The sequence below is a fragment of the Anomaloglossus baeobatrachus genome, chromosome 5, assembly GCF_048569485.1.
Source record: "Anomaloglossus baeobatrachus isolate aAnoBae1 chromosome 5, aAnoBae1.hap1, whole genome shotgun sequence".
NCBI classification, from domain to species: Eukaryota; Metazoa; Chordata; class Amphibia; order Anura; family Aromobatidae; genus Anomaloglossus; species Anomaloglossus baeobatrachus.
The window spans coordinates 10,172,388-10,186,624 of NC_134357.1; the positions used below are offsets into that span (position 1 = coordinate 10,172,388).

Below are 14,237 nucleotides of genomic sequence, written 5' to 3' on the forward strand. Positions count from 1 at the left end.
CACAGTGACTGCACCAGCAGAATAGTGAGTGCAGCTCTGGAGTATAATACAGGAGGTAACTCAGGATCAGTAATGTATGTACACAGTGACTCCACCAGCAGAATAGTGAGTGCAGCTGTGGAGTATAATACAGGAGGTAACTCAGGATCAGTAATGTATGTACACAGTGACTGCACCAGCAGAATAGTGAGTGCAGCTCTGGAGTATAATACAGGAGGTAACTCAGGATCAGTAATGTATGTACACAGTGACTGCACCAGCAGAATAGTGAGTGCAGCTCTGGAGTATAATACAGGAGGTAATTCAGGATCAGTAATGTAATGTATGTACACAGTGACTGCACCAGCAGAATAGTGAGTGCAGCTCTGGAGTATAATACAGGAGGTAACTCAGGATCAGTAATGTATGTACACAGTGACTTCACCAGCAGAATAGTGAGTGCAGCTCTGGAGTATAATACAGGAGGTAACTCAGGATCAGTAATGTATGTACACAGTGACTGCACCAGCAGAATAGTGAGTGCAGCTCTGGAGTATAATACAGGAGGTAACTCAGGATCAGTAATGTATGTACACAGTGACTGCACCAGCAGAATAGTGAGTGCAGCTCTGGAGTATAATACAGGAGGTAACTCAGGATCAGTAATGTATGTACACAGTGACTCCACCAGCAGAATAGTGAGTGCAGCTCTGGAGTATAATACAGGAGGTAACTCAGGATCAGTAATGTATGTACACAGTGACTGTACCAGCAGAATAGTGAGTGCAGCTCTGGAGTATAATACAGGAGGTAACTCAGGATCAGTAATGTATGTACACAGTGACTCCACCAGCAGAATAGTGAGTGCAGCTCTGGAGGATAATACAGGAGGTAACTCGTGCGGTGCAGTAAGTACAATGTCAGGGAAATCTCATTGTTGTTAGAAGATCCTGTAGATGTTGTATAATCACAGACCTGTTCAAAAGACTTCAGCCCTCCCTGCTTTCCAACTTTAATCACATCTTCCAGTATTGCTTTCTTCACAGCCTAGGGGCCAAATGATGATAATGTTACTAACCGCATCACAGAGGGGAGGATTAGATACACAGCTCAGCAGACAGTATCACACAGGAGAGGATCAGATACACAGCTCAGCAGACAGTATCACACAGGATTAGATACATAGCTCAGCAGACAGTATCACAGAGGATTAGATGCACAGCTCAGCAGACAGTATCACACAGGATTAGATGCACAGCTCAGCAGACAGTATCACACAGAGGATTAGATGCACAGCTCAGCAGACAGTATCACACGGATTAGATACATAGCTCAGCAGACAGTATCACACAGAGGATTAGATACACAGCTCAGCAGACAGTATCACACAGGACAGGATTAGATACACAGCTCAGCAGACAGTATCACACAGGATTAGATACACAGCTCAGCAGAAAGTATCACACAGGACAGGATTAGATACACAGCTCAGCAGACAGTATCACACAGGATAGGATTAGATACACAGCTCATCAGACAGTATCACACATAGTAGCCTCAATACTCACTGAATGTTTGCAGAGTTCTTCAAAGGAACACCGGACACCAAATTTTGCAGCAAAATCCGGCAGCACCTCTGGATCTGGGATAATTACTCCGACCAGACAGGACTAGAACCAAATGACAGGTAAAGGCAGAGATGTAGGATGTGATACTGTGCAGCCCCCTCCCTCACCACTGGGTGGCGATGTTATACTGCGCTGATGCCTGACATTACAGCGATTCCAGTATTCTGCACATTAGATGGGGAATGGTTGTTGGGATATAATCAGTAAGGGAATAACTGAGTCATCCTGAGGCACGGAGCAGGCCACGGAGCCCAGATCCACCAGCCCAGCTCCACCAGCCCAGCCCCACCAGCCCAGCTCCCCCAGCCCCACCAGCCCAGCTCCACCAGCCTAGCCCCACCAGCCCAGCTCCAGCAGCCCAGCTCCAGCAGCCCAGCCCCACCAGCCCAGCTCCCCCAGCCCAGCCCCACCAGCCCAGCTCCACCAGCCCAGCCCCACCAGCCCAGATCCACCAGCCCAGCCCCACCAGCCCAGCTCCCCCAGCCCCACCAGCCTAGCCCCACCAGCCCAGCTCCCCCAGCCCAGCCCCACCAGCCCAGCTCCCCCAGCCCAGCTCCCCCAGCCCAGCCCCACCAGCCCAGCTCCCCCAGCCCAGCTCCCCTAGCCCAGCTCCCCTAGCCCCGCTCCCCTAGCCCCACCAGCCCAGCTCCCCCAGCCCAGCTCCCCCAGCCCCACTAGCCCAGCCCCACCAGCCCAGCTCCCCCAGCCCAGCCCCAGCAGCCCAGCCCCACCAGCCCAGCAGCCCAGCTCCCCCAGCCCAGCTCCCCCAGCCCAGCTCCCCCAGCCCAGCTCCCCTAGCCCCACCAGCCCAGCTCCCCCAGCCCAGCTCCCCCAGCCCAGCTCCCCCAGCCCAGCTCCACCAGCCCAGCTCCACCAGCCCAGCCCCACCAGCCCAGCTCCCCCAGCCCAGCTCCCCCAGCCCAGCTCCCCCAGCCCAGCTCCCCCAGCCCAGCTCCCCCAGCCCAGCTCCCCCAGCCCAGCTCCCCCAGCCCAGCTCCCACCAGCCCAGCTCCCACCAGCCCAGCTCCCACCAGCCCAGCTCCCCCAGCCCAGCTCCCACCAGCCCAGCTCCCACCAGCCCAGCTCCCACCAGCCCAGCTCCCACCAGCCCAGCTCCCCCAGCCCAGCTCCCCCAGCCCAGCTCCACCAGCCCAGCTCCACCAGCCCAGCTCCACCAGCCCAGCTCCACCAGCCATGTACCCTGACAAAGCCAGAGAAGGTGACAGAGGAATAAGACGCCAGTATCCAATGTCAGGAGTGATTGATCTGAATCCCAAAGTCTGGTGCTGGTCCCTATGATCGCACTATGAGGGCCTGAAGTTTTCTGCCGGAAATAACACATCATTGGATGATGACCTGCACCTTTCTAATAGATTTTGGCCTCGATCCATCGTTTTTGCACCTTTTTTTTTGTGGGAGTAAACTGACTAGTGACTTCGGTTTGCAGCTATATAAATGAATAAATATTATTATTTATTTATATATATGGGGTTTTTTTATTTTTTTTTTCCTGTTCTGACTCTTTTTGTCTTGCCCCTCTTACTTCCGCTTATTTTCTACTTTTCTCTCATCATTTTGTGGCTTTTGTTTTCCAGATCTTTGCAGCCGCTTCATTATTTGTGACATTTTAAAAGGTTGTAATTTGTTTTTACATACATTTTCAACAGTGACTCCCTCCCCCGATACCACTTCATCTGCTCCTTTTGAATGCAGACATTTTTGCACTAATTTTGGATGTGTGTGACATTTGCACAGAACATGGGCATTTTTGCTCACATATGGTGGAAGTCAGAACTAAGGAGCAGTTTTCATTTTCCTCAAGGTTCATGATCCCATTTTTGTGTCATGTGTCACTTTTGAAGAGTTTAGCACAAAAATGCGACGGAGACCGTAAGGCAAAAAGCAATTGTGAACTCCTTTTACTTTCACACCGATAATAACTAATGTGATATTTTAAAGGGAACCTGTCACCACTTTTTTGGCTGTAAGCTGCGGCCACCTCCACCGGGCTCTTATATACAGCATCCTAACATCCTGTAAAGAGCCCAGGCCGGGGGTATAACATTAAAAACACTTTATAATACTTACCTAACAGTCGCACTTTGGGCCTACTGGGCGTCTCCGGTATCGGCATTTCGGCCATCTTCGTCCTCTTTCTTAAGCCTGGGTGCATGACGCGTCTACGTCATACACAGTGTTGAGCGGATTCGAACTGTAAAAATCCGGATCCGCGCGGTTTCAGCATCCGATCCGGGTCCGACCTGGATCCGGGAGTCCGGCTGCACGATCCAGGTTCGTGATTTTTGTTGTTTTTTTTTTTCCTCTCTCCCACCTTCCACCCCCCCTCTTCTCTTTCCCCACCCCCTCTCTCTCCCCCCCGCTCTCTCTCCCCCCGCTCTCTCCCGCTCTCATTCCGGACTTCTGGGGCAACCCGCGACGGATCCGCCAGACCTGGATTATTAGCAATCCGCTCAACTCTAGTCATACACACACGCCGGTCCTGCGCAGGCGCACTACCATACTTTGATCTGCCCTGCTCAGGACCTGAATGCCGGCGAGTGTGGATGACGTCAGACGCGTCATGCACCACGGCTAGAGGAAACATAACAAAGATGGCCGAAAGAGGCGGCGCCGACAACGGAGACACCCATTAGGCCCACAATGCGACCGTTAGGTGAATATTGAAAAGTGTTTTTTAATGTTATACCCCCGGCCTGGGCTCTTATATACAGGATGTTAGGATGCTGTATAGAAGAGCCCGGTGATGGTGGTCGCACCTTATAGGGCAAAAAAGTGGTGACAGGTTCCCTTTAAAGAAAAAGGAAACATTATTGATTTTGCAGAAAATTCATGAATTTCTGAAAATAATTTTGAAAATTGTCGGTGGCAATATCTGCAATGATAATTTTCAATTTCTCTCCATTTTTAGGCTTTGTGGCTCCGGTCAGAGAATAGGAAGGGATCTTTTCTCTTTCAGGAGCCCGATCCTCAGCCCCGGCTCAGTGAACGTTACACTTTGAGCGTTTGCTGTAATTGTATCCAGTGTGAACAATCCCCAGTGAGGAAACTGCATGATCTCTAGAAGGAAGCATTTCACTTGCACCGATACATTGTAACGAACTCTCAGGAGTAAAGGAGTGTTAGGGCTCATGCACACGTTGCGTACTTACATGCATTTACGCTGTGTATAGCACTGCAGTGTAAATGCATGCGTCCTGCGTACCCAGCACAGTCTATGTAGATTGTGCATGACACGTGCGCACGTTGCTTTTATGAATGCAGCGATTTGGGTGCTAAAATTTTTACCTAAATCTGTGCGTTCATACAATGAGCATGTCAATTATTCCGTGCGCTATGGATGCAGCTCCCGCTCTGTCTATGGTGGGGGCAGCATCCAGAGCGCATGAAATCGGCTTTTTTTAACAAAAATACTGCATCCATAATGCAGTGTTTCTGCAGCGATTTGACGCGCACATGTGCTGTCACATCGCTGCAGAATATTCAGCAGTTACGTGCGCATGAGCCCTTATGCGGTTTCCAAATGTATCGCATAGAATTTCTGAGGTTTATTTTCTGTTCCGCCATTGTGGGGTGTCTGATCACCTCCATCTTGGGTCTCCTATGCCTATATACTATATACTGCACCCCTTAGGTGCTGGATGTGACCTCGTCTGTTGGGGTCGTGCTCCAGTTTAGCTCGGAGCTCCTATATATGATGTATCACGTGTTGGGACCCTCATGGTTTGGCTTCTTTGTGCCCGTACATGTGCCAGTGCAGTAAATCCGCACCTCTGCGGCCGCTCCCCAGAGACTTATTCACCCGTTGTCTGATTTGTAATTGGCTTTTCTTCGGCGCTCCATTGGGAGACCCAGACGATTGGGGTGTATAGCACTGCCTCCGGAGGCCACACAAAGCATTACACTAAAAAGTGCAAGGCCCCTCCCCTTCTGGCTATACACCCCCAGTGGGATCACTGGCTCACCAGTTTTCTGCTTTGTGCGAAGGAGGTCAGACATCCACGCATAGCTCCACTGTTTAGTCAGCAGCAGCTGCTGACTATGTCGGATGGAAGAAAAGAGAGCCCATACTAGGGCCCCCAGCATGCTCCCTTCTTACCCCACTTGTGGTTTGTAAGGTTGAGGTACCCATTGCGGGTACAGAGGCTGGAGCCCACATGCTGCTTTCCTTCCCCATCCCCCTGAGGGGCTCTGAGGAAGTGGGATCTTACCGGCCCCCAAGCCCTGAGGCCGGGCTCCATCCACAGACCCAGTGAACCTGCTGGATACGGAGCTGTGTACCGTTCAGGGACAAGGCCCTGCAACTTTCAGGTACTCTGTGTCCCCGTACAGACAGGCACGCACACGCCAGACTTGCTGGGTGTGTTAGTGCGCCGGGGACAGTAGCGCTGCACGCTGGGGTTTGAGTCACAGCAGCTTAGCTGTGTGACTTCATATGCTGGGAACTACCGCGCCGGCCACTCTCGGAGCGGCGGCGCGGCTGGGACTTGTAGTGCGCCGGGGACTTAGCGCCGACCGCGCTTTTACGGCGGCGGCGCTTATAAATTTAGTCCCCGGCTTTTGCGGCCTAGCTCCGCTTCGTTCCCGCCCCCTCCCTGTCAATCAGGGAATGGGACAGACGCTGTGCAATCGTCAGCGCCGAGGGCTGGAGCCTTATTTACATGCTCCAGCCCTCTCACTGAGCACAGGGGGACGCAGGTTTCCCGCTTTTGGTCTGAGCACGCCCAGGGCCCGCCCCCCCTCCACAGGACGCCGGCAGCCATTCCTGAATGCAGTCTGGCTGGAGGACGGACACAGGCTCTGGGAGACCCAGACTAGGGATTTCTGGCGACCACACACCCGCGTTTAGCGGGCGGTAAGCAGCACATTAGTGCTGGCCCCACTAGTGCCACAGTGTTGTATTGGTGTACTTTTTCCTGTACCAGATATATATATATATATATATATATACTGCACTGTACGGTCGCTTCTTGGCTGTATACCCCTATATTGCTCTGAGGAGACAGCAACATGTCATCCACAAAACGCAAGGGTGCCAAGGCACGGGCTGTATACACTGCTTGTACAGCATGTGGGGCTAATCTACCAGCAGGCTCCAACGACTCTCATTGTGTGCAATGTTCAGTCCCAGTGGCACTTCGGCAGCCAGAGTCTATGGTGGTGGTAGCCCAGGCAGAGCCGCCTGTGAACCCTGCCCCGGTGACGGGGACAGAATTTGCAGTCTTTGCTGATAAAATGGCTGTGACTATGACAAAAATCCTGGAGACCTTGCAGTCCAGGCCAGTTGCTCAGACCATGGACACTGCTGTGGCTATGTTCCCAGGTCCCCCTCAGTTGGAACTAATCCGTACTTCAAGGGGGTCCCAGGCATCACAGGCTGAGGGCTCTGACTCTGATGACAGTCCCAGGCCCCCTAAGCGAGCTCGCTGGGAGAGACCCTCCACGTCCTCACGCGGGTCAGGGTCTCAGCGAGAAGGGTCTCTATATGATGAGACAGAGGTGGGTGATCAGGAGTCTGGTCCTGACACCGCACTCAATTTGGATACGCCAGATGGTGACGCCATGGTAAATGACCTTATAGCGGCCATCAATAGGCTGTTGGATATTTCTCCCCCAGCCCCTTCAGCAGAGGAGGCAGCTGCACAGCAGGAGAAGTTCCATTTCCTGTATCCCAAGCGTAAATTGAGTACTTTTCTGGACCACTCTGACTTCAGAGAATCAATCCAGAAACACCATGCTTATCCGGACAAGCGTTTTTCCAAACGCCTTAAGGATACACGTTATCCCTTTCCCCCTGACGTGGTCAAACGCTGGACCCAGTGTCCAAAGGTGGACCCCCCAATCTCCAGGCTTGCAGCTAGATCCATAGTTGCAGTGGAGGATGGGGCTTCTCTTAAAGATGCCAATGACAGACAGATGGACCTTTGGTTGAAATCTGTCTATGAAGCTATTGGCGCGTCGTTTGCTCCAGCATTCGCGGCCGTGTGGGCGCTCCAAGCTATTTCAGCTGGTCTGGCACAGGTGGACTCCTTCTTAAGTCCAGCAGTGCCGCAAGTGGCGTCCTTAACTACGCAAATGACTGCGTTTGCGACCTACGCTATCAATGCGGTACTAGACTCTACGAGCCGTACCTCAATGGCATCCGCCAACTCTGTAGTTTTGCGCAGAGCCTTGTGGTTAAAAGAATGGAAAGCAGATTCTGCTTCTAAAAAATGTTTAACCAGCTTGCCATTATCTGGAGACAGACTGTTTGGTGAGCAATTGGCGGAAACCATTAAACAGTCCAAAGGTAAGGACTCCTCCTTACCCCAGCCCAGATCAAGCAAACCTCAACAGAGGAAGTGGCAGTCAAAGTTTCGGTCCTTTCGAGGCTCGGGCAAGCCCCAATTCTCCTCGTCCAAAGGGACTCAGAAAGAGCAAAGGAGCTCTGATTCCTGGCGGACTCACTCACGCCCCAAGAAAGCAACCGGAGGTACCGCTTCCAAGGCGGCTGCCTCATGACTTTCGGCCGCCTCCCTCCGCATCCTCGGTCGGTGGCAGGCTCTCCCGCTTTTGCGACATTTGGCTGCCACAGGTCAAAGACCGGTGGGTAACAGACATTTTGTCTCACGGGTACAGGATAGAGTTCAGTTCTCGTCCTCCGCCTCGGTTCTTCAGAACTTCCCCACATCCCGACCGAGCAGATGCCCTTCTGCAGGCGGTGCATTCTCTAAGAGCAGAAGGAGTGGTGGTCCCTGTTCCTCTTCGGGAACAAGGACAAGGTTTTTACTCCAATCTCTTTGTGGTGCCAAAAAAGGACGGCTCATTCCGTCCTGTTCTGGACCTAAAACTGCTCAACAAGCATGTGAACGCCAGGCGGTTCCGGATGGAATACCTCCGCTCAGTCATTGCCTCAATGTCTCAAGGAGATTTCCTAGCATCAATAGACATCAAAGATGCTTATCTCCACGTGCCGATTGCTACAGAGCACCAACGCTTTCTACGCTTCGTGATAGGAGACGACCATCTTCAGTTCGTGGCTCTGCCATTTGGTCTGGCGACAGCCCCACGGGTGTTCACCAAGGTCATGGCGGCAGTGGTAGCAGTCTTGCACTCTCAGGGACACTCTGTGATCCCTTACTTGGACGATCTACTTGTCAAGGCACCCTCTCAGGAGGCATGCCAACTCAGCCTGAATGTTGCACTGGAGACTCTCCAGACGTTCGGGTGGATCATCAACTTCCCAAAGTCAACTCTGTTACCGACCCAATCACTGACGTATCTTGGCATGGAGTTTCATACTCTCTCAGCGATAGTGAAGCTTCCGCTGGACAAGCAGCGGTCACTACAGACTGGGGTGCAGGCTCTCCTTCAAAGTCAGTCGCACTCCTTAAGACGCCTCATGCACTTCCTCGGGAAGATGGTGGCGGCAATGGAGGCGGTTCCGTTTGCGCAGTTTCATCTGCGCCCACTTCAATGGGACATTCTCCGCCAATGGGACGGGAAGTCAACATCCCTGGACAGGAAAGTCTCCCTTTCCCAGACGGCCAAGGACTCTCTGCAGTGGTGGCTTCTTCCCACCTCATTATCACAGGGAAGATCCTTCCTACCACCGTCCTGGGCGGTGGTCACGACAGACGCGAGTCTGTCAGGGTGGGGAGCAGTTTTTCTCCACCACAGGGCTCAGGGTACGTGGACCCAGCAGGAGTCCACCCTTCAGATCAATGTTCTGGAAATCAGAGCAGTGTATCTTGCCCTACTAGCCTTCCAGCAGTGGCTGGAAGGAAGGCAGATCCGAATTCAGTCGGACAACTCCACAGCGGTGGCATACATCAACCACCAAGGGGGGACACGCAGTCGGCAAGCCTTCCAGGAAGTCTGGCGGATTCTGATGTGGGTGGAAGCCACGGCCTCCACCATATCCGCAGTTCACATCCCCGGCGTAGAAAACTGGGAAGCAGACTTCCTCAGTCGCCAGGGCATGGACGCAGGGGAATGGTCCCTTCACCCGGACGTGTTTCAGGAAATCTGTCGCCGCTGGGGAAGGCCGGACGTCGACCTAATGGCGTCCAGGCACAACAACAAGGTCCCAACCTTCATGGCACGGTCTCGCGATCACAGAGCTCTGGCGGCAGACGCCTTAGTGCAAGATTGGTCGCAGTTCCGGCTCCCTTATGTGTTTCCACCTCTGGCACTCTTGCCCAGAGTGCTACGCAAGATCAGATCCGACTGCAGCCGCGTCATACTCGTCGCCCCAGACTGGCCAAGGAGGGCGTGGTATCCGGATCTGTGGCATCTCACGGTCGGCCAACCGTGGGCACTACCAGACCGACCAGACTTACTGTCCCAAGGGCCGTTTTTCCATCGGAATTCTGCGGCCCTGAACCTGACTGTGTGGCCATTGAGTCCTGGATCCTAGCGTCTTCAGGATTATCCCAAGGGGTCGTTGCCACCATGAGACAGGCTAGGAAGCCCACGTCCGCTAAGATCTACCACAGAACGTGGAGGATATTCTTATCCTGGTGCTCTGCTCAGGGAGTGTCTCCCTGGCCATTTGCATTGCCTACATTTCTTTCTTTCCTGCAATCTGGGTTAGAAAAAGGTTTGTCGCTCGGCTCCCTTAAAGGGCAAGTCTCGGCGCTATCCGTCTTTTTTCAGAAGCGTCTAGCACGACTTTCTAAGGTACGCACGTTCCTGCAGGGGGTTTGTCATATCGTACCCCCGTACAAGCGGCCGTTAGATCCATGGGATCTGAACAGGGTACTAGTTGCCCTCCAGAAGCCGCCCTTCGAGCCTCTGAGGGAGGTTTCACTTTCTAGACTATCACAGAAAGTGGCTTTTCTGGTAGCGATCACATCTCTTCGGAGAGTGTCTGAGCTGGCAGCGCTATCATCCAAGGCTCCCTTCCTGGTGTTCCACCAGGACAAGGTAGTGCTGCGCCCCATTCAGGAGTTTCTCCCGAAAGTGGTATCCTCTTTTCATCTTAATCAGGATATCTCTTTGCCTTCGTTTTGTCCTCATGCAGTTCATCGGTATGAGAAGGATTTACATTTGTTAGATCTGGTGAGAGCACTCAGAATCTACATTTCCCGCACGGCGCCCCTGCGCCGTTCGGATGCACTCTTTGTCCTTGTCGCTGGTAAGCGCAAAGGGTCGCAGGCTTCTAAGGCCACCCTGGCTCGATGGATCAAAGAACCAATTCTTGAAGCCTACCGTTCTGCGGGGCTTCCGTTTCCATCAGGGCTGAGGCCCATTCTACCAGAGCCGTGGGTGCGTCCTGGGCATTACGACACCAGGCTACGGCTCAACAGGTGTGCCAGGCAGCTACCTGGTCGAGTCTGCACACTTTCACCAAACATTATCAGGTGCATACCTATGCTTCGGCGGACGCCAGCCTAGGTAGAAGAGTCCTGCAGGCGGCAGTTGCCTCCCCGTAGGGGAGGGCTGTCTTGCAGCTCTAACATGAGGTATTTCTTTACCCACCCAGGGACAGCTTTTGGACGTCCCAATCGTCTGGGTCTCCCAATGGAGCGCCGAAGAAGAAGGGAATTTTGTTACTTACCGTAAATTCCTTTTCTTCTAGCTCCTATTGGGAGACCCAGCACCCGCCCTGTTGTCCTTCGGGATTTTTGGTTGTTTTTCGGGTACACATGTTGTTCATGTTGAACGGTTTTCAGTTCTCCGACGTTACTTCGGAGTGAATTTGTTTAAACCAGTTATTGGCTTTCCTCCTTCTTGCTTTTGCACTAAAACTGGTGAGCCAGTGATCCCACTGGGGGTGTATAGCCAGAAGGGGAGGGGCCTTACACTTTTTAGTGTAATGCTTTGTGTGGCCTCCGGAGGCAGTGCTATACACCCAATCGTCTGGGTCTCCCAATAGGAGCTAGAAGAAAAGGAATTTACGGTAAGTAACAAAATTCCCTTCTTCTCCTGTGATCCCGGGCTCCTCATTAACCTCATCCTGGTGGTTTATCTAATGCCCATGGTGTGACGGTAATACCTACCCGCAGGCTGTCACCGTGCACGAAGACTTGCGCTACCGGAGCACTGCGCACGTACACATTCTCGATCTTCTCGGGGGCGATGTACTCTCCCTGCGCCAACTTAAAGATGTTCTTCTTCCTGTCAATGATTTTTAGTGTCCCATTCTGTAAGAAGTAAAATCTATTAGGAGTACGGAACATGCATCCGATTATTTACTCATTTATATAGCGCCATTAATGCCACTGTGCCTTCCAGACGAGAGCATCACTGTCCCCATCGGGGCTCACAATCTAAGTTCCCGATCAGTCTTTAGAGTGTGAGATGATGTCCTTGGTGGGATTTGAACCCAGTACCCCAAGACTGAAGTGCTAACCACTGAGCCACTGTGCTGTCATTATTACTCTTTTTTAAACTACAGTCATCTCCAGAGCTGCACTCACTATTCTGCTATTATATCGTGTCTTATCCTCCAGAGCTACAGTCACTGTTCTGCTGTTACATCATGTCTTATCCCCCAGTCACCTCCAGAGCTGCAGTTAATATTCTGCTCTTAAATCATGTCTTATCCTCCAGTCACCTCCATAACTACAATCACTATTCTGCTGCAACATTGTCTTATCCTCCAGTCACCTCCAGAGCTGCAGTCACTGTTCTGCTGTTATATCGTGTCTTATCCTCCAGTCACCTCCAGAGCTGCAGTCACTATTCTGCTGTTACATCATGTTTTATCCTCCAGTCACCTCCAGAGCTGCAGTCACTATTCTGCTGTTATATCGTGTCTTATCCTCCAGTCACCTCCAGAGCTGCAGTCACTATTCTGCTGTTACATTATGTCTTATCCTCCAGTCACCTCCAGAGCTGCAGTCACTATTCTGCTGTTACATCATGTATTATCCTCCAGTCACCTCCAGAGCTGCAGTCACTATTCTGCTGTTATATCGTGTCTTATCCTCCAGTCACCTCCAGAGCTGCAGTCACTATTCTGCTGTTACATCATGTCTTATTCTCCAATCTGCTCCAGAGCTGCGGTCACTATTCTGCTGTTACATAATGTCTTATCCTCCAGTCACCTCCAGAGCTGCACTCACTAGTCTGCTGTTATATTGTGTCTTATCCTCCAGTCACCTCCAGAGCTGCAGTCTTATATTATTATTATTATTATTATTATTATTATTTATTTATAGAGCACCATTAATTCCATGGTGCTGTACATGAGAAGGGGGTTACATACAAAATACGTATACAAGTTACAGTAGACAGACTAGTACAGAGGGAAGAGGGCCCTACCCTTGCGGGCTTACATTCTATAGGATTATGGGGAGGAGACATATTATGGGGAGGAGACATATTATATTGAATCCACTACCACATTCTTAATTTCTGAGAGCATTTAGGCTTATGATCCTCTTCAAAAGCAGTAAAGGGAATCGGGTGATTTTGCAGTACAATATTCAGGTTCTCTTTATACAGGGATAAGTAGACCTTTCAGGAGCAGTAGCTTTTATAGCTGAATTCAGCGTGACATAGTAGCTAGTCAAGTATATGTAAATACGATCTGCATATTCCCTGCTCCCCCCTCGCACCCGGCAGTGCCGGCATCAGTGATAGTGAATCTGAATGTGCACTGCCCCCCCCCCCCATTCCCCCCCCCCCCATACTCCCTCCCACCTCTCAGCAGTGATAGTGAATCTGAATGTGCACTGCCCCCCCCCTTCATACTCCCTCCCACCTCTCAGCAGTGATAGTGAATCTGAATGTGCACTGCCCCCCCCCCCATTCCCCCGCCCCCCCATACTCCCTCCCACCTCTCAGCAGTGATGGTGAATGCACTGGGGGGGCAGTGATTATGCAGATTGTACTTACATATATGTGACTAGCTGCTATGTCTTGTATTACATGTCCCCTTTTCCACCATTGCTGCTGCTCATGTGCAATACAACGAGCAGGAGGAGGAATAAACACAGAGGACCCGACCTACACAGACCCGCCCCTGTTGCACCTGTCAATCAAAGTGCATTGCATTTCTGCAGCTTTCATTACAGATATTTCAGCAATCAAGCATCCAATCTTTCTACGACAGGTATGCCTGCGATCAGCATCTTACTGCCTGTATGGCACTGCCTGCGATCAGCCTCTTACTGCCTGTATGGTACTGCCTGCGATCAGCCTCTTACTGCCTGTATGGCACTGCCTGCGATCAGCCTCTTACTGCCTGTATGGCACTGCCTGCGATCAGCCTCTTACTGCCTGTATGGCACTGCCTGCGATCAGCCTCTTACTGCCTGTATGGCACTGCCTGTGATCAGCCTCTTATTGCCAGTATGGCTCTGCCTGGGATCAGCCTCTTACTGCCTGTATGGCACTGCCTGGGATCAGCCTCTTCCTGCCTGTATGGCACTGCCTGCGATCACCCTCTTACTGCCTGTATGGCACTGCCTGCGATCAGCATATTACTGCCTGTATGGCTCTGCCTACGATCAGCCTCTTACTGCTTGTATGGCACTGCCTGCGATCAGCCTCTTACTGCTTGTATGGCACTGCCTGCGATCAGCCTCTTACTGCTTGTATGGCACTGCCTGCGATCAGCCTCTTACTGCTTGTATGGCACTGCCTGCGATCAGCATCTTCCTGCTTGTATGGCACTGCCTG

General features: G+C 51.9%; 1 protein-coding gene across 1 annotated transcript in view; it reads right to left on the reverse strand.

Moving 5' to 3' along the window:
• The window catches only part of ACSL5 (acyl-CoA synthetase long chain family member 5), a 56,689-nt gene that overhangs the window by 2,583 nt on the left and 39,869 nt on the right, over window positions 1–14,237 (reverse strand). The window contains exons 18-20 of the mRNA XM_075348214.1: window positions 11,609–11,752; window positions 1,548–1,649; window positions 955–1,026 (exon numbers count right to left, since the gene is read on the reverse strand). Coding sequence (XP_075204329.1) covers window positions 955–1,026; window positions 1,548–1,649; window positions 11,609–11,752 — 318 coding nt within the window. The remainder of the gene's footprint in view (window positions 1–954; window positions 1,027–1,547; window positions 1,650–11,608; window positions 11,753–14,237) is intronic.